The sequence below is a fragment of the Oncorhynchus tshawytscha genome, linkage group LG33, assembly GCF_018296145.1.
Source record: "Oncorhynchus tshawytscha isolate Ot180627B linkage group LG33, Otsh_v2.0, whole genome shotgun sequence".
Classification (NCBI taxonomy): Eukaryota; Metazoa; Chordata; class Actinopteri; order Salmoniformes; family Salmonidae; genus Oncorhynchus; species Oncorhynchus tshawytscha.
Genome location: NC_056461.1, coordinates 37,834,509 through 37,855,528, shown reverse-complemented (window position 1 = coordinate 37,855,528; position 21,020 = coordinate 37,834,509). Strand labels below are relative to the sequence as shown.

The 21,020-nt window shown below is 43.3% G+C and overlaps 1 protein-coding gene across 1 annotated transcript in view; it reads right to left on the bottom strand.

Annotated features, from left to right (window-relative positions):
- Positions 1-21,020, bottom strand: part of adamts2a (ADAM metallopeptidase with thrombospondin type 1 motif, 2a) — an 82,263-nt gene that overhangs the window by 20,168 nt on the left and 41,075 nt on the right. The window contains exons 4-8 of the mRNA XM_024396944.2: positions 18,234-18,454; positions 3,979-4,062; positions 2,501-2,657; positions 2,003-2,108; positions 1,289-1,435 (exon numbers count right to left, since the gene is read on the bottom strand). Of these exons, the coding sequence (XP_024252712.2) occupies positions 1,289-1,435; positions 2,003-2,108; positions 2,501-2,657; positions 3,979-4,062; positions 18,234-18,454 (715 nt within the window). The remainder of the gene's footprint in view (positions 1-1,288; positions 1,436-2,002; positions 2,109-2,500; positions 2,658-3,978; positions 4,063-18,233; positions 18,455-21,020) is intronic.

Genomic DNA, 21,020 nt, shown 5'->3' with positions numbered 1-21,020 from the left:
GGGGCGCCATGCAAGATCTCACCTCGTGGGGCATCAATGATCATGAAGAAGGTGAGGGATCAGCCCAGAACTACACGGCAGGACCTGGTCAATGACCTGAAGAGAGCTGGGACCACAGTCTCAAAGAAAACCATTAGTAACACACTACGCCGTCATGGATTAAAATCCTGCAGCGCACGCAAGGTCCCCCTGCTCAAGCCAGCGCATGTCCAGGCCCATCTGAAGTTTGCCAATGACCATCTGGATGATCCAGAGGAGGAATGGGAGAAGGTTATGTGGTCAGATGAGACAAAAATAGAGCTTTTTGGTCTAAATTCCACTTGCCGTGTTTGGAGGTAGAAGAAGGATGAGTACAATCCCAAGAACACCATTCCAACCGTGAAGCATGGAGGTGGAAACATCATTCTTTGGGGATGCTTTTCTGCAAAGGGGACAGGACGACTGCACCGTATTGAGGGGAGGATGGATGGGGCCATGTATCGCGAGATCTTGGCCAACAACCTTCTTCCCTCAGTAAGAGCCTTGAAGATGGGTCGTGGCTGGGTCTTCCAACATGACCACGACCCGAAACACACAGCCAGGGCAACTAAGGAGTGGCTCCGTAAGTAGCATCTCAAGGTCCTGGAGTGGCCTAGCCAGTCTCCAGACCTGAACCCAATAGAAAATCTTTGGAGGGAGCTGAAAGTCCGTATTGCCCAGCGACAGCCCCGAAACCTGAAGGATCTGGAGAAGGTCTGTATGGAGGAGTGGGCCAAAATCCCTGCTGCAGTGTGTGCAAACCTGGTCAAGAACTACAGGAAACGTATGTCCTCTGTAATTGCAAACAAAGGTTTCTGTACCAAATATTAAGTTCTGCTTTTCTGATGTATCAAATACTTATGTCATGCAATAAAATTCAAATGAATTACTTAAAAATCATACAATGTGATTTTCTGGATTATTGTTTTAGATTCCGTCTCTCACAGTTGAAGTGTACCTATGATAAGAATTACAGACCTCTACATGTTTTGTTGGAAAACCTGCAAAATCGGCAGTATATCAAATACTTGTTCTCCCCACTGTATATTTTCCTCAAACCACCAAACCATTTGTTTGGAACCCTGCCATAAGGGATGAGCCACATGGCTGCAATACACACATACAGATCTCCCTCCCTCCATAATTAACCTAATTTAATCTGTACAAGACCATAAGACAACATAAAGCCATGTTATCCTGGGGTAGAGATGTGTATGTCCTGACTGTGGCACCAGAGGGAGGTCAGAGGTCAGGGTTGACCTGGACTCACTTCAGGTACTTGTTGAGCTCCTCCTGGCTGCATCGGGACCAGTGGAATCGATGGAAGGCAGCCTGCACCAGAGGGGCCATGATGCTTCCCATGGGCACCTCATCACCACATTCATTACCAGGGGGGCCATCGTGCTCCATACCCAGCCTGACAGGGGAGGACAGGGGGGTGTCACATAAACAGCAGGCACTAATTACACGTCTGGGAGTATGCATGCAGGTGTACCGTGTGCTGTATTCATTTTCAATAGAGTTAACCTACAAAATGTAAATGCCTCTAACTGTAGTAATACATGTGTGTATGTATACTGTGTTGAATGGTGTGTGTGTATACTGTGTTGAATGGTGTGTGTGTATACTGTGTTGAATGGTGTGTGTGTATACTGTGTTGAATGGTGTGTGTGTATACTGTGTTGAATGGTGTGTGTGTATACTGTGTTGAATGGTGTGTGTGTATACTGTGTTGAATGGTGTGTGTGTATACTGTGTTGAATGGTGTGTGTGTATACTGTGTTGAATGGTGTGTGTGTATACTGTGTTGAATGGTGTGTGTGTATACTGTGTTGAATGGTGTGTGTGTGTTGAATGGTGTGTGTGTATACTGTGTTGAATGGTGTTTGTGTATACTGTGTGTTGAATGGTGTGTGTATACTGTGTGTTGAATGGTGTGTGTATACTGTGTGTTGAATGGTGTGTGTGTATAAGTGTGTCTCACACGTGTCCAGTCTCATGTGCCACAACGAAGGCAGAGGAGAAGCCATCCTCGTGGTTGAGAGTGCAGCTCCGCACTGGGTGGCACATACCCGTCACAGGAGCGTAACCTAAGCAACGAGAGAAAGAGAGGTAAAGAGAGAGAGAGAGGAGAGGAGAGAAAAAGTGTGTGAGAGAGAGAGACAACCTGTCCTCTATGCTTATTGTAATTGTTATTGTTCAATGTATGGTTATTTTGACCCTTGATTATTGTTGTTACTGTTGTCCCTTTGACCATACTGATTATTATTATTTCAATGATGTTAATATATAAAATCTCCAAAGTAAGCTTTGGCAATACGTACATTGTTACGTCATGCAAATAAAGCAAATTGAATTGAATTGAAAGCGAGAGAGAGGGAGAGAAAGGGAGAGAAAGAGAGAGAGAAAGGAGTGTGTATACTGTATGCACACAACTGATGTGTATATTGTATGAGAGCACATTAATAAGTATGTCCAGTACCTTGCATGCCGGAGGGGCCAAACTCCTGTCTGGTGAGGAAGATGGCATGGTCATGGTACTCTGCATCACCCCTGTCTTCCTTCTGCTGCAGGAAGGCCCAGCGACATACATTCTCCAGACTCTGAGACGGGTTCCCCAGCTCTATCAGACTCAAAGACTGGAGCCAATACAGGAAAGGACTGTCACCACATCAACTCAGTCCCTTCTTACAAACTCTGTAAGAGGATGTTGTATATTTCCCAGAATGTCTGCAGTGCATTGAAATGACTTTTTTTCCAAAGTATTCGTGGCATATCCTGCTAGCCAGTAGGTGGTACTCTTGAAGTTCCAAATGCCTTAGAGGTGGCACACTGATGCCATGACAGCAAATTAGGAATTCTCTCATATAAACTGGCAATCACAGGCAATCCATAATACAATTCATGTAACACCTAACACACCAAATGAGAAAAAGCCTTATTCTGTAGCTATAGTAACGGGGTTTTACTATTAAATACACTGTTACCAAAAGTAGATACAGTACAGGTGGATTATTTTCTTTAAATCTTTTAAAAAATAATTGGGGGGGGGGCATTTTAAACATTATACAAATAGACAGGGAGAGGGCAAAACACAAACTGATCTCCTACCGCATCAACCCCCACCAACCCCACACCAACCCCCACCAACCCCCATCAACCCCACACCAACCCCCACCAACCCCCATCAACCCCACACCAACCCCCATCAACCCCACACCAACCCCCACCAACCCCACACCAACCCCCATCAACCCCACACCAACCCCCATCAACCCCACACCAACCCCCATCAACCCCACGTCAACCCCACACCAACCCCCATCAACCCCACACCAACCCCCATCAACCCCACACCAACCCTCCATCAACCCCCACCAACCCTCCATCAACCCCACACCAACCCCACACCAACCCCCATCAACCCCACACCAACCCTCCATCAACCCCCACCAACCCTCCATCAACCCCACACCAACCCCACACCAACCCCCATCAACCCCACACCAACCCCCATCAACCCCCATCAACCCCACACCAACCCCACACCCCCCCATCAACCCCACACCAACCCCACACCAACCCCCATCAACCCCACACCAACCCCCATCAACCCCACACCAACCCCCATCAACCCCACACCAACCCCCATCAACCCCACACCAACCACCATCAACCCCCCACCAACCCCACACCAACCCCCACCAACCCCCATCAACCCCCATCAACCCCACACCAACCCCCATCAACCCCACACCAACCCCCATCAACCCCACACCAACCCCCATCAACCCCATACCAACCCCCATCAACCCCACACCAACCCCCACCAAACCCCAAGCTCCAACAGAGCTCCACCCTAATACCAGAGTACAGGAGTATTTCAACATGGGGATCTACCTCCTACAGGTTACATCCGCTGACCATGTTAGTGAATGACTGAGACCTACTGTGTCTTACCTTTGCAGGACACAACATGATGATCCGGACCAGAACCACGTTGATATGGGCACCCAGGGTACCATCCTGGTAAATCTCATTCACCTGCAGAGACAGACAAACAGACAAACCAGACATGGGCATGTGGCCTGACAATACAGCACATGATCTTATACCACAGCATTGTTGAATACTAGTTTTTGATTGGCTAGAAATGCATTCTAGAGTGGGCATTAATACCAGATGTTTGGAATGCATATCACCTTAACAGCACCTGGTTAACAGCACCTTCTTTCTAGGAATGCACCTCTTCCCCAGTAATGCACCTCTTTCTAGGAATGCACCTCTTCCCCAGTAATGCACCTCTTTCTAGGAATGCACCTCTTCCCCAGAAATGCTCTTCCTGTAATGTGATATAAATGTGTCTCTCTCTCTGAGAGGAGGTCCTATTCAAAAAGTCTCCACACATACAATTAGCGTTTAAAACATTATGAACACTAATATTGAGATGCACCTAGCGCTGTGGCGTTATTTTATAGTATGAAGAATACAATTGAACAAATTATTTGAGGGTGTGCGCAGATGTGTTGAGCGGTTAACAAAGAAATATGTACTCCTATATGCTTAATTTAGAGTTAATAATGTAACTTTAATTGTTCTACAAATGTTGGGTTAAATGTTTACATTTGTATACATTGTAAGGCTGCATGATGTGACTCTAAGGATGATTTGAAAAAAGTTGCTTGAAAAGCATGAGCTCTGTTTTTTTTTGCGCAGGATGTACACACTTCATCAGTCTCTCATTCACAATTTAACAAGCACTTGATAATGCCTCGAATTTAAAGGCGGCATCCCCTTTGTGTAACCGTAATGCACCCTAAACAAATCCATGCCTTTTATGGCCAGTGGCTGCTGTGCCCTTGGCCCGGAGTGCTGCACGCTCTGACGCACCTCTCACTCACATGGCTCTCCATCACCTGATTATGTCTTTCTCACAGGCTACAAGTGAAGACAGACACATTGGGGAAGCAACTGCGCACGTCCCTATCCAATTGCTAGGTGCATATTGAAGATATTGGAAGATCTACTCACGTTTAGTTTTCGTCAGCCAACAAGATAAGTAGGCCTGATGAACAGCAAAAGCACTAGCCTATGTCAGTCTACTATCCTCCACAGCACAAAAGTTGACCTATTCTATTATGTGTGAGAAATAAATATTCCAAACATACTCTGGGACAGTTGTGGGATACGATAGATCTCAAAAGACAGTTTTTGGCACAATTCTCAAATTATAATTATTTTTTTTCAAAACAATAAATTAAAATCTCTGAACAACTAGTTACTTGTTCACACCAGATTTTAATTTCTTATTAATTTAAGCAAATTGCATGTGCTTTGGCATGTGTGCAAAAGAGGAAGTACAATTGTCTACAATTTGCACAATAACTACATGCACATGGCTGATCAAAACGGATCACAACTTCTAAACATTCTTTCATCATGTGAGCCATCACATGCAAAATGATCCATGAAATGATCTAAATCTGCCAGACATACAGTACATGTATATTCCATAAATATCTATGACATGGAATGTTTGTGATGTCTGCTAAATTGGCAAATTACCTGCCAGGTGACATAGTAATGAAATAGGAATCAGAATCTTACCAATCAACCAATCAAGTTTGAAAGCATATATATAGAACTTGCCCACAGCACAATCACTACCATTTATGAACATGGAGGAACATCACAACCCTGAACAGCAGCTGCATGCTGGTGGAGGAGAAATAAGAAGATGTGTAAGAGTGGTTGGTGGGTTTGTTAGGGGAAGACATAATAGAGGAAGAGGTGGAAGGCAAAGAATAAGAGTCCCTGATGAAATTTTTCATGCTGGTGGCAGAGCAGCTCTACATGTCATATATAGGACTGCACAACGACCTCTACATTGTCATATATAGGACTGCACAACGACCTCTACATTGTCATATATATGACTGCACAATGACCTCTACATGTCATATATAGGACTGCACAACGACCTCTACATGTCATATATAGGACTGCACAACGACCTCATGCTGATGGCAGAGCAGCTCTACATGTCATATATAGGACTGCACAACGACCTCATGTTGATGACAGAGCAGCTCTACATGTCATATATAGGACTGCACAACGACCTCATACTGGTGGCAGAGCAGCTCTACATGTCATATATAGGACTGCACAACGACCTCATGTTGATGACAGAGCAGCAGTATTCAGCCATCAGCAAGAACAATACATTTGCAACATATTCATAGCCAACAATTCCATCAGGCTAAGAGAGATCCAAAGTGCAATCATAAATGACAACAATATCTTCGCAAATATCAATTCTGTCAGCATTTCCACTATAGACAGAGTTTTGAAAGAAAATCAAATGACTATGAAACAACTCTACAAGGTTCCACTTGAGAGGAATAGTGACAGAGTGAAGGAGCTGTGGTACCAGTATGTTCAGGTAGGAGCTGTGGTACCAGTATGTTCAGGTAGGAGCTGTGGTACCAGTATGTTCAGGTAGGAGCTGTGGTACCAGGATGTCCTGGTAGGAGCTGTGGTACCAGTATGTTCAGGTAGGAGCTGTGGTACCAGTATGTTCAGGTAGGAGCTGTGGTACCAGTATGTTCAGGTAGGAGCTGTGGTACCAGTATGTTCAGGTAGGAGCTGTGGTACCAGTATGTTCAGGTAGGAGCTGTGGTACCAGTATGTTCAGGTAGGAGCTGTGGTACCACTATGTCCTGGTAGGAGCTGTGGTACCACTATGTCCAGGTAGGAGCTCTGGTACCAGTATGTCCAGGTAGGAGCTGTGGTACCACTATGTCCAGGTAGGAGCTGTGGTACCACTATGTCCAGGTAGAGGCTGTGGTGCCAGTATGTCCAGGTAGGAGCTGTGGTACCAGTATGTCCTGGTAGGAGCTGTGGTACCAGTATGTCCAGGTAGGAGCTGTGGTACCAGTATGTCCTGGTAGGAGCTGTGGTAACAGGATGTCCTGGTAGGAGCTGTGGTACCAGTATGTTCAGGTAGGAGCTGTGGTACCAGTATGTCCAGGTAGGAGCTGTGGTACCAGGATGTCCAGGTAGGAGCTGTGGTACCAGGATGTCCTGGTAGGAGCTGTGGTACCAGTATGTTCAGGTAGGAGCTGCGGTACCAGTATCTCCAGGTAAACCATTGGTGTGCACATGGTATATTGTACAGGGAGTTCTACTGTACTTCACTGATGCCTGTATAGACTTCTTGAATTTGTAGATAGCCATAAGAACAGAAAACATTTCAACTTTACTAAATTGTCTGATTCTAGAATAGGCTACGTAAAACTAACATTACATTTTGTTTCCGTGTTACTATATAGAGAATAATGGAGCTGGAAGGACATGAAATGACCCACATTCTTGTTTTTGTGGACGAGGCTGGGTTCAATCTGGCCAAAGACAGGAGACGTGGCCCCAATCTCATTGGCCACCGAGCCACAAATGGCACACCAGGCCAACGTGGGGGCAATATTACAATGTGTGCTGCCATTTCTGAGAATGGTGTGAGCAGACATATACCACACATTGGGCCCTATAACACCCAAATTATCCTGGCCTTCCTAAATACTTTACAGAGACCTAATATCAGAACACCAAAGAGGTTAAATTAGACCAGATTTGACAAATTAAGTAATTGTATGAGATGTCAGATTCCACCGAACCAACATTGTAAGGAATGGTTTGCTGCACATGAAAGGATAACAATGACGTTCCTTCCACCATCCTCCCCATTCCTGAATCCGATAGAAGAGTTTTTTTAAAGCATAGAGGTGGAAAGTATATGACTATCGGGCACAAGATCAGATGTCTCTGTTAGATGCCATGAATGCTGCTTGTGGGGACATCACAGGCGATCATTGCAGGGGATCATCACAGGCGATCATTGCAGGGGATGGTTGCAGGGGATCATCACAGGCGATCATTGCAGGGGATGGTTGCAGGGGATCATCACAGGCGATCATTGCAGGGGATGGTTGCAGGGGATCATCACAGGCGATCATTGCAGGGGATGGTTGCAGGGGATCATCACAGGCGATCATTGCAGGGGATGGTTGCAGGGGATCATCACAGGCGATCATTGCAGGGGATGGTTGCAGGGGATCATCACAGGCGATCATTGTAGGGGATGGTTGCAGGGGATCATCACAGGCGATCATTGCAGGGGATGGTTGCAGGGGACCATCACAGGCGATCATTGTAGGGGATGGTTGCGCCACGCAAGAGTTTTCCTTTCGGTGGATCGCAAGGGAAAACATCAGATGCAATATTGACGAAAATCTCTGAGCAGATCAACAAGAGCGACAGGATGTCCACCAAGAAGATGGGGACTTGTAGTGTTACGTACTGTGAAGAGGCACAATTTATTGGTTTATACAGAACTACCACAGGGTTTTTCATTATTGCAGTTTTTTATTTCTTTGCATGGATGTCATTTTGTGGCAAATTTTCTGTTCACTATATATGACTTTATATGTAAAAATGGACATGCAAATGTGAATTTTCTGTTTACATGTAACACATTGCTGCAAAAATAAATTTACTGTACACGTACAAATGTGCATCGGTATCTAAAAAGCTCAGTGTGATACACAATATCGTTCAGCTAGACAAAACTGACCTTCTGGTATAGTACAGTAAGCAGTCAGTGTCAAAGAAAAGTAGAACAAAACTGACATGTGTATAACAAACATTTCCAGGGTTGACTGGCATGGTGAAAAAACATCTAAACATCTTGACCAGCACGGCTCACACGATGACAAAAAAAAAGTTTAATTTTGGTGGCATTGGCCAATTTACTGACACAATCACTAGGTTTTGAAGCATGAATTAAATGTTTTGGGTGAGTTACTACATTTTGCAGACATGCAATAGAGTTGTGATGTCCCATAAATCAGCTGTGACAATTGCACTTACAGTTTAGAGAATGCTAACCCTTGTGTGGTCTTTTCATCCTGTATACTCCCCTTGTCCTAAGGGTAAAAATGACCCGCCTTCACTAAACCCCGAAAATAAAGAAACGTAATTGAATTTCAAACCCCAAATCTATTTTGCATGAGGGAACAACCTGTCATTCATCACAAACGTTGTTAATATCTGTGTTTTCCCTCTTCACAATGCAGACAGACTGCATTTAATCAGTGGACACCACTCGTTTTTATTACAACACACCTGTCATTCTTTACTAAAGTAGAGGTTTATTATTATTGCTAAAAGGTACTGCATAGGTATAAACATTACTTTTTTAGCAAGAGGAGCGCTTGTATAACTTAAGAAAGTAGTAGAAATGTGCAGAAAGTAGTTTTGAATCCATTTTATTGAAGGGGAAACAGTCTTGAACTTTTTTGGCAACATAATGATATATTCTTATATATTGTACAATGAGGAATTCAACTACAAAATACTGGTCTTCTCCCCCTTTTTTAACCATTGCCCGACCCACAAGGTGTGTAAACAACAACAATAAATAAGAATAAAATAAGATAATAGATAACAAAACAAAAACGTGATGAACATAAATCAATCAACTCTAATTAGCACATATAGGACAGTATGCAAGTGTGTGCATGAACTTTGCAGATGTATTTATCACATGGGGGGGCAGAATTGGCATCTCCTCCTCTTTCCTGCCCCAGCTGCAGCCTCAGGTGGATCAGGACAAGATTCAGCCCCCTGAACAGCTTTCACAAGTGCTGCAGAGGCTGCTGTGCGGGAGAGCTGCTGTTTGGGGCTACAAGTGCCTTTCCCAGCTGCCCCGGGAACACACTCCTCTTGTTCCGCTTATCAGGCATCCTGATAGGGTTGATCTTGTTCCATATCACAAAGGCATTGCATGAGGACACATCAAGGATGTTATGAAAAATTACCAGGGGCCAGCGGGCAGTCATCCTCCTGCAGCTGTAAATTCCAATCACCTTGTCCAGGTTGTCCACACCTCCTTTGTTGCAGTTGTAGTCCAGGATGATTGCTGATCTCAGCCATTTTGTGCAGTGCTCAGGAGGACCACATACTTGTTCCTCTTTGGGAGGTAAGAAACTAGAGTGGTGGTGGGGATGAAGGTAAACTTTGATGAGAAGGCCTTCTCCCCCTCTTGTTGCGAGGAGTGCAGGGAGCTCAGGCTTCTTCTTTCTAACTGTGCCAACCATGGTGATCTTCCTCTTGAGGAGTTGCTGGCTGAGTTCAATCAGTAGCACACATAATCTCAATTTCTCATTGTGTGTGTGTCTGTGGTTTACGCGGTGTGTAAATTATTTTATAACTGCCGGGTCAAAGATGACCCTAAGACAGTCTTTGTACCCTGGTCGTGTACAGCTTTCATGAAAAAATGAACAAAGGCGATGTTTCACTTTTTCTAATGTTGGGGTCACTCTACGAAAAGTCATAAAATTTCAAGTTGAAAAAATATAATTTAGGGGGTTTTGTCTGCTGTTAAACATTGTGGCGGGTCATTTTTTACCCTTAAAACCTGTTGAGGCGATGGGTTCCCCTACGGGAACTACACCCCCCCCGTCTGTCTCACTTTCTGCCTGCCTGTCTGTCTGCCTGCCTGTTTGTCTCTCTCTGTCTGCTAGTCTGTCACACCTTAGTCTGACCCCAGTCTCATTACTCATTTACTCATCTTACCTGTCCTGGCCAGGGCCCCAGGGGAGGAGGCACAAAACACAGTGCAGGGAGAGTGAGGGGTTATTTGTCTGTCTCTGTGTGTGTGCGAGAGAGAGAGGTAGGTGTAGAGGGAGGACAGTCCCGTCAGTGAGGCTGCTCTGATGAGGAGAGGCCAGGAGAACAGGGAGAACAGGGGGCAGATAGAGAGCAGAACAGACATGCACACTGACTGACAGACAGACTGACTGACTGACTAACACACTGACAGACTGACTGACTAACACACTGACAGACTGACTGACTGACTGAATGACTGACTGACTGACTGACTGACTGACTAACAGACTGACTGACTAACACACTGACAGACTGACTGACTGACTGACTGACTGACTGACTAACACACTGACAGACTGACAGACTGACTGACACACTGACAGACTGACTAACTGACTGACGGACTGACAGACTGACTGACTGACTGAACACACTGACTGACTGACTGACTGACTGACTGACTGACTAACAGACTGACTGACTGACAGACTGACAAAAATGTCTATCTTTTTTTTTAAATATAAATTTGATTTCCATGAAACAGCTTGGGAGTTTGACAGTGGGAGACAGAGGTGGAGAGAGAGAGAGAGAGATGACTGACAGACTGAGAGAGAGAACAGACTGACAGAGACAGAGAGAGAGAGATAGAGAGACAGACACACTGAGAGACTGACTGAGAGATGAGAGACAGAGAGAGAGAGACTAACACACTGACAGAGAGACAGAGAGACTGACTGAGAGAGAGACAGAGAGACTGACTAACACAGAGACAGACTGACAGACTGACTGACTGAGAGAGAGAGAGAGAACAGACAGAGAGGACAGAGACAGATAGAGAGACTGAGAGAGGGAGACAGACTGAGAGAGACTGACTGAGAGACAGAGAGAGACTGAGATGAGAGACAGAGAGAGAGAGAGACTAGAGAGACAGACTGAGAGACAGAGAGAGAGAGAGATGAGAGAGACTGACTAGAGAGAGAGACTGAGAGAGACTGAGAGAGAGAGAGATAGAGAGACAGACTGAGAGACTGAGAGAGAGAGAGAGAGAGAACAGACTGACGGACAGACAGACTGACAAAAATGTCTAACTTTTTTAAAAATATAAATTTGATTTCCAGAGAAACAGCTTGGGAGTTTGACAGAGGGAGACAGAGAGAGGAGAGAGAGAGAGAGAGAGAGATAGAGAGAGAGAGAGAGAGAGAGAGAGAGAGAGAGAGACAGAGAGAGAGAGAGAGAGAGAGAGGCAGAGAGAGAGAGAGAGAGAGAGGCAGAGAGAGAGAGAGAGAGAGGCAGAGAGAGAGAAAGAGAAAGCATAAGAGAGATCGGGAGAGAGAGTGAGGGAGGAGAGGAAAAATAGGATAATGCAAAAACCAACTCTGATGGAAAATCTTTAGCTGTATTATTATATCAGATGTAATCTATTACACATAGTAGCCATCTTATCATTTTACAATAGGCCATTACAGGGTTTCTTGACAAAGACTAAAATGACAATATTATAGAACTTACGTTGGAGTTCAGATACCTGATTCCTTTATGTATTATGCAATTGAATGCAGTTGAAATGGCACCAATAGACAATACTCCAAAGCAAGTCTATCAGATCCGTTAAGGACCAGTCACCAGTCAGGAGAACACTGCCTGTCTCCCTCATGCTCTCTAGCTCTCTCTCTCTCTTCTTCTACATAAGAGTTGCTAAGCAACCTTCAGAAGATGTCCTTGGTCGAAACCCCCTGGGATCCTGGGGCTTGGGCAACTCACTCCTGATGGGCGGGGCCAGCTGCACCTGAGCCCTGAGCTTGTCTGTCTGTCTGTCTGTCTGTCTGTCTGTCTGTCTGTCTGTCTGTCTGTCTGTCTGTCTGTCTGTCTGTCTGTCTGTCTGTCTGTCTGTCTGTCTGTCTGTCTGTCTGTCTGTCTGTCTGTCTGTCTGTCTGTCTGTCTGTCTGTCTGTCTGTCTGTATGCCTGCAAATCAAACTTAATTTATAAAGCAAATTCCCTCACAGAGGATGCATTTCCCAACAAATAAAATAATACAAGTTTGGAAAGATACAAATATATTTTCTTTCTCTAAAATGAGACAAATAAAATATTCAAACAATAATAAAATAACAATGGACATGAGAGACTAATGCATTAAAATAAATAAGGTAAATAGAATGGGATAAAATAAATCAAATAGATAGTATGACTAAGAGCGCCTTATGTAAAAGCATGGTAAAGTAAAGACTCTGACTACTTTGGTGACTGAGAAAGTATTTTTTAAACCTCTCGCTTTGTGCTGGATGTGTCAATGTGTAGTTAATACATGCATAGACTATGAGTAGGATTACTGTCTTACCTCAACTAGCAAAGAAATCTCTAGTTTGAAAGAGATGTTTTTTTTGAAGCTGTGCCGTGCCATTTTCCCTACATTTTCCCCCCATGTTGGCCAGCCCCCTAGTCAATGAGCTTCAGACCCTAGCATTTGAGTGACAGCTAGCAAGCGGCTAGGCCCAATGGCTCAGTGGACACAGCAGAGAGAGAGAGAGAGAGAGAGAGAGAGAGAGAACAAGGACGTGGTGCACATATCTGCACATATGTGACGTAGTAAGCATTTTTCGGGGACGACTTTTGGCTCCTGAGTGCTACTTTCAGAACTACTGGCTAAAACGTATACAAAAGTACCAGAGAATCTCTTTTAAGATATTTAAAATCTCAACAGTTTCTGAAGCCCTAAGATCTTCTGACAGGCTGTTCCAAAGGCCAGGACCATAGTGACTGAAAGCAAACTCACCAAAGGTTTTGGTTCTGAACTTCGGAACGAGTAAAAGACCAGCGCCAGAAGATCTGAGGGACCAACCAGACATGTTTGTTAAAAGAATATCAGACATGTATTCCGGTTCAAGGCCATTTAATGCCTTGAACATTGAAGCAGGAGGGGTGGGTCACTTGAGTGGGTTGAGTCACTGTCGTGATCTTCCTTTCCAGGTTGGCGCCCCCCTTGGGTTGTGCCGTGGCGGAGATCTTTGTGGGCTTTCCTCGTCCTTGTCTCAGGATGGTAAGTTGGTGGTTGAAGATATCCCTCTAGTGGTGTGGGGGCTGTGCTTTGACAAAGTGGGTGGAGTTATATCCTGCCTGTTTGGCCCTGCCCGGGGGTATTATCGGACGGGGCCACAGTGTCTCCTGACCCCTCCTGTCTCAGCCTCCAGTATTTATGCTGCAGTAGTTTATGTGTCGGGGGGCTAGGGTCAGTCTGTTATATCTGGAGTATTTCTCCTGTCTTATCCGGTGTCCTGTGTGAATTTAAGTATGCTCTCTAATTCTCTCTCTCTTTTTCTCTCTTTCTCTCTGTCTCTCTTTTTTCCTCTCTTTCGGAGAACCTGAGCCCTAGGACCATGCCTCAGGACTACCTGCCCTGATGACTCCTTGCTGTCCCCAGTCCACCTGGCCGTGCTGCTGCTCCAGTTTCAACTATTCTGCCTGCGGCTATGGAACCCTGACCTGTTCACCGGATGTGCTACCTGTCCCAGACCTGCTGTTTTCAACTCTCTAGAGACAGCAGGAGCGGTAGAGATACTCTGAATGATCGGCTATGAAAAGTCTACTGACATTTACTCCTGAGGTGCTGACCTGTTTCACCCGGCACAGCCAGAAGAGGATTGGCCACCCCTCATAGCCTGGTTCCTCTCTAGGTTTCTTCCTAGGTTCTGGCCTTTCTAGGGAGTTTTTCCTAGCCACCGTGCTTCTACACCTGCATTACTTGCTGTTTGGGGTTTAAGGCTGGGTTTCTATACAGCACTTTGTGACATCAGCTGATGTAAGAAGGGCTTTATAAATGCATTTGATTTGATTTGATTTAATGCTTTAAAAAAATAATTAAAGCAATGTTACAACTATAGAAACTAACAGGCAACCAATGCAGGGACTTTAAAATGGGTCTTAGCTAGCACAGCATTCAGAATTAATTGAAGTTAGCTAATTCTTTAAGTAACACTTCTATGAAGAACATGTATATAATGCTTTATAACACCCTTTATAATGATCTATAACACTGACTATAAGGCATCTACAATAACTCTGTCTGTCTGTCTTGTAATATTTCTGTTGACCTGAGTGGGGGCCACTGAATGGCCACCCTGTCAGGCAGAGCAACACAATTTCTGGGTGCACCGGTTTAAGTGAGAATTGATTTAGTTGGATTCAACCTATTCCTCTGCTTCAGTGGATCATATTACAGCTAAATGACTCCTCTCAATGAGGAATAACAAAACTGTCCTACAGTGTGTTTCTGGGTCGTGCAATTGATCTTGTTTTTCCATCAAATATTTCACAGCTGATATTTCTAGAAAATGAACTGTCATGAAGCTTTCCAATTCATGCAGATTGAATAGTACTCTACTGAATCAAGTGAAACAGTAAAGGCCTGCTGTGACAGATACAGCTGTGAAGCCGTTTCCTGTTTCCTGAATCAAATAATCATATGAGCAGTATTTACAAGACACCCATCGCACCCATCTCTCCATGCTCACACAAACTCTTTAGCCCTCTCTCTTATACGAATCTCCAGTCCCCCGTTTCATTCCTGCCCTCCTCTCTCTATATCTCTTCCTGGATCTGCCCCCTGCCTGTGCCCCCTACCCCATCCCAAACCCTGTGTTAATAACCTCATTAGCACGGGCCCTTGTCCTGACCCACCAGAGGACACAGGCTGGATTCTGTTAGCTCGTATTCACTAACTAGGTAGCTGACTGATTCTGTTAGCTCTTATTCACTAACTAGGTAGCTGGCTGATTCTGTTAGCTTGTATTCACTAACTAGGTAGCTGGCTGATTCTGTTAGCTCGTATTCACTAACTAGGTAGCTGGCTGATTCTGTTAGCTTGTATTCACTGGCCAGGTAGCTGGCTGATTCTGTTAGCTCGTATTCACTAACTAGGTAGCTGGCTGATTCTGTTAGCTCATATTCACTAACTAGGTAGCTGGCTGATTCTGTTAGCTTGTATTCACTGGCCAGGTAGCTGGCTGATTCTGTTAGCTCGTATTCACTAACCAGGTAGCTGGCTGATTCTGTTAGCTCGTATTCACTAACTAGGTAGCTGGCTGATTCTGTTAGCTGTATTCACTAACCAGGTAGCTGGCTGATTCTGTTAGCTTGTATTCACTGGCCAGGTAGCTGGCTGATTCTGTTAGCTCGTATTCACTAACTAGGTAGCTGGCTGATTCTGTTAGCTCATATTCACTAACTAGGTAGCTGGCTGACTCTGTTAGCTTGTATTCACTGGCCAGGTAGCTGGCTGATTCTGTTAGCTCGTATTCACTAACCAGGTAGCTGGCTGATTCTGTTAGCTCGTATTCACTAACTAGGTAGCTGGCTGATTCTGTTAGCTTGTATTCACTGGCCAGGTAGCTGGCTGATTCTGTTAGCTCGTATTTACTAACTAGGTAGCTGGCTGATTCTGTTAGCTCGTATTCACTAACTAGGTAGCTGGCTGATTCTGTTAGCTTGTATTCACTGGCCAGGTAGCTGGCTGATTCTGTTAGCTCGTATTCACTAACCAGGTAGCTGGCTGATTCTGTTAGCTCGTATTCACTAACTAGGTAGCTGGCTGATTCTGTTAGCTCGTATTCACTGGCCAGGTAGCTGGCTGATTCTGTTAGCTCGTATTCACTAACTAGGTAGCTGGCTGATTCTGTTAGCTCGTATTCACTGGCCAGGTAACTGGCTGATTCTGTTAGCTTGTATTCACTGGCCAGGTAGCTGGCTGATTCTGTTAGCTTGTATTCACTGGCCAGGTAGCTGGCTGATTCTGTTAGCTCGTATTCACTAACTAGGTAGCTGGCTGATTCTGTTAGCTCGTATTCACTAACCAGGTAGCTGGCTGATTCTGTTAGCTCGTATTCACTAACTAGGTAGCTGGCTGATTCTGTTAGCTTGTATTCACTGGCCAGGTAACTGGCTGATTGAAGCCAGAGAGCCCAGACTGCCAGAAAATCATTATAATCAAATGAATAATGCTACAAGGTCTCACACAGAATCTACTGAACATTCATCTGAGGAGAAATGGGTGGTGGAACAGACAAATATTAAAAAGGAAAAAACACACGAAACAGATTGAAACGTGAAAGGGAAGCACATAACACAGGTTAGAGAATGATTTTGTGGTAGAAAGGTGGAAATGGCTGAATGTGTGAACAGGGTGAAGTGTAGTGTTGTGTAGTGTTATGGATTGTGGTTTAGTGTTATGGAGTGTAGTGTTATGTATTATAGTTTAGTTTTATTAGTATAGTAAATTGTTATGTAGTGTAATATAGTGTCATGGAGTGTAGTGGTATGTAGTGTAGTTTAGTGTTATGTAGTGTTGTGTTATGTAGTGTAGTTTAGTGGTATGGAGTGTAGTGTTATGTAGTGTTATGGATTGTGGTTTAGTGTTATGGAGTGTAGTGTTATGTATTATAGTTTAGTTTTATTAGTATAGTAAATTGTTATGTAGTGTAATATAGTGTCATGGAGTGTAGTGGTATGTAGTGTAGTTTAGTGTTATGTAGTGTAGTGGAGTTAGTGGTATGTAGTGTAGCATTATGTAGTCTAGTGTAGTATAGTATAGTGGTATGCAGTGTAGTGTTGCGTAGTGCAGTGTAGTGTAGTATAGTGCTATATAGTGTAGTGTAGTGTTTATGTAGTGTAGTGTTATGTAGTGTTGTGTTATGTAGTGTAGTTTAGTGGTATGGAGTGTAGTGTTATGTAGTGTTATGGATTGTGGTTTAGTGTTATGGAGTGTAGTGTTATGTATTATAGTTTAGTGTTATTAGTATAGTAAATTGTTATGTAGTGTAATATAGTGTCATGGAGTGTAGTGGTATGTAGTGTAGTTTAGTGTTATGTAGTGTAGTGGAGTTAGTGGTATGTAGTGTAGCATTATGTAGTCTAGTGTAGTATAGTATAGTGGTATGCAGTGTAGTGTTGCGTAGTGCAGTGTAGTGTAGTATAGTGCTATATAGTGTAGTGTAGTGTTTATGTAGTGTTGTGTTATGTAGTGTAGTTTAGTGGTATGGAGTGTAGTGTTATGTAGTGAAGTTTAGTGTTACTTAGTGTAGTGGTATGTAGTGTACTATAGTATAGTATAATGTAGTGTTGTGTAGTGTAGCGTTATAAAGCATAGTGTAGTATAGTGTTATGTAGTGCAGTGTAGTGTAGTGTAATGTAGTGTAGCGTAGTGTTATATAGTATAGTGTAGTGTTATATAGTATATTGTTATGTAGTTTAGTGTAGTGTTTTGTAGTGTAATTTAGTATCATGTTGTGTAGTGTTATGTAGTGTAGTTTAGTGTTATGTAGTGTAGTTTAGTGTTGTGTAGTTTAGTGTTATGGAGTGTAGTGTCATGCTATGTATTGTAGTGTAGTGTAGTGTTATGTAGTGTAGTATCATGTTATGTAGTGTAGTATAGTATAGGTTAGGTGTAGTATAGGTTTGTGTAGTGTACTGTTATGTAGTGTAGTTTTATGTAGTGTAGTTTTATGTAGTTTAGTGTTATGTAGTGTATTGTTATGTAGTATATGTTACTTACTATGTTCATGAGGGTGAGCAGGTACTTCTGGATGTTCTCTCTGCCATGGAAGTGGACCACGGAGTAGTCCACCCCCAGTAGAACCTCCATGTTGAACAGCTCAGGTTCCTCGTGGGCCTGGCGTCGGGCCCGGGCCCTCCTGGTCTGGTTCAGTTTGTGATGCTGCTGCTGCACTCCTCTGGACAGTGCCTGCAGGTCCATCAGACCACCCAGAACTGACCCTGAACAACATAACATACAGACAGATATATGGGGAAGAAGGCCTTAGAGACGATTCACGGTATCTAGTGGCACTGTACCAGAATTGAATTTAAACTGGATGATATTAGCCAATAATTATTTATTTTTAAACGAAGTACTGACTCAAATAGGATTATTTTCCAAAAATGGTTTGGTGCTGTATCCTTGTAAGTAATCCAGCGTGTGAATGGTATAAAATCACCTTAGATTTGTATGTATAATTTGGAGTGCTAATTTTATATATTAGTCAATAGCCATTCTGGGAACATACAGACAAATGAATGTGTCTAATTCACGGTGCATAACCTTTTCTATGCTGTTTGGAAGTCTTGTGGTAAAACAGGTTGATCTGACAGCTTGTTAAAAAGTATAATCCTCCCAACAGTTTTTTTTTACACACACACACACACACACACACACACACACACACACACACACACACACACACACACACACACACACACACACACACACACACACACACACGCAAATGGACATGCTTCTATACCGTGCTTCTTCAACTGCATTGCTTGCTGTTTGGGGTTTTAGGCTGGGTTTCTGTACAGCACTTTGAGATATCAGCTGATGTACGAAGGGCTATATAAATACATTTGATTTGATTTGACACACACATCCTGTCAGAGTACATTATTCCAACGCTGTCTCACGTTTGTTGTATGAGTGCGACCAAGGCGCAGCGTGAGTAGAGTTCCACACATTTTTAATAAACTGAAAACTCTCCAAAACAATAAAGCACAAACAAACCGTGAAGCTATACAAAATATTGCTGACAGGCAACTAAACATAGTCAGGATCCCACAAACACAAAAGAGAAATGGCTACCTAAATATGGTCCCCAATCAGAGACAACGATAAACAGCTGTCTCTGATTGGGAACCATATCAGGCCAACATAGACATACAAAAACCCTAGATGACCCACCCAAGACACTATCACGCCCCAACCAACACAGAGAAAAACAGCTTACTGTGGTCAGGGCGTGACAAATGCTGTATGAACCTTGGCTGAGCATAGCTTTTCTCCCCAGCCGGGTTTGAAAGAGACAGATTAGTTAAAGGCCCAATGCAGCAGTTTTTATCTCAATACCAAATCATTTCTGGGTAACAATTACATACCTTACTAGCTAGGTTTACATCCAATTGGCGACAGATTTCCATGCAAATATTCTAAAATATGCATAAAGAAAATGTTTGTTTCCAGTAAACTGGCTTGTTGGGATAAAAATCAGCGCATGATAACCTAGTGAACATTTTCATGTACCGATTAAAAATCTAAGGTTCAATGGGTTTCCATTGCATTTTCAACTCTACCGAAAACTGTTGTGTTAAAAAGCAAACGTGCCTACTCTGGTCCGGGCACTTGCGTTCTAGCCAACAGTTTGCAGATACAGTGCAGGTAGGTTGTGCAGGTAGGTTAGTCTACATGATGAGATTTGTATGAATAAGTCCAGCATTGATCATCATGTCACAAGAATAAGACCCTCGATATTAATTGGAAAGGCACATCAAGCTCATCACCATGCACTTTCACCACCCTGTGAAGTTCATCATAACTTATTTTAATTGTAGCCTAATATATTGCATTGTTTTCATTGCATGGAAATTGCATGGTGTCTTAGTGGGAGGACCACATACCATATCATTTAGTTTCTTGCATAATTAAAGCTGCCATATGTAACTTTTTGGGTAACCGGACCAAAATCACATAGAAATGTGAGTTATAGATCTGTCACTGAAAGCAAGTCTAAAAAGCGGTAGATATGTTCTATGTGCATTATTTCTATGCTTCCTGTTCTTAAGTTTAGCTTTTGCGTGTTTTACTTTTGGTTGTGTACACCAGCTTCAAACACTATATTTTTGGATATGGAAAATATATTTTAAAGTGGTTTAGATGGTACAATGATTCTCTACACACGATACTTGCTTGTTTTGTTATACTAAACTATTAGATTTTTTGCCACCAGGAAATAGCGGAGCGATTCCTGCATATTGCAGCTTTAATTTTACCGATACAAAAAGATCCCATCAGGTCGAATGAACAAATGATCTGTAAGCATTTATAAACTTCCTGTTTCCATCACAGCTGTTATGATATTCTTTTATACGGTATGACTTTACTCGCATAAAAAAATAGCTTCTTAGCCATTTCTCAAGCAAGAATTTTGCAAGGACTGTATGGGAGTGGTCTGAGCGGAAAACTGGCAGAGATGTCACCAGACAGGCCAAAACTTCACCCTACCAAAACAGGCTGAAATTTCAGGCAGTCTTTTTTTTTCTTACACTAAACGGGCATTATCATAATTTTCACAATTTTACAGTACTATTCCAACCTCATAGCGTGTAAATATAAATATAACAACACAAGAAAATATATTTTTTGGAGGACTGCACTGGGCCTTTAAGACAATAGCAAAATCTTGGGTTTGCTCCTAAGAATACACATTCCTTCATTGGTGAAGTGAAAATCATTCTGACATCCTCCCCTGCACATCTGTCTGTAACACAGCTCTCTTTGCCTCGGATGAAT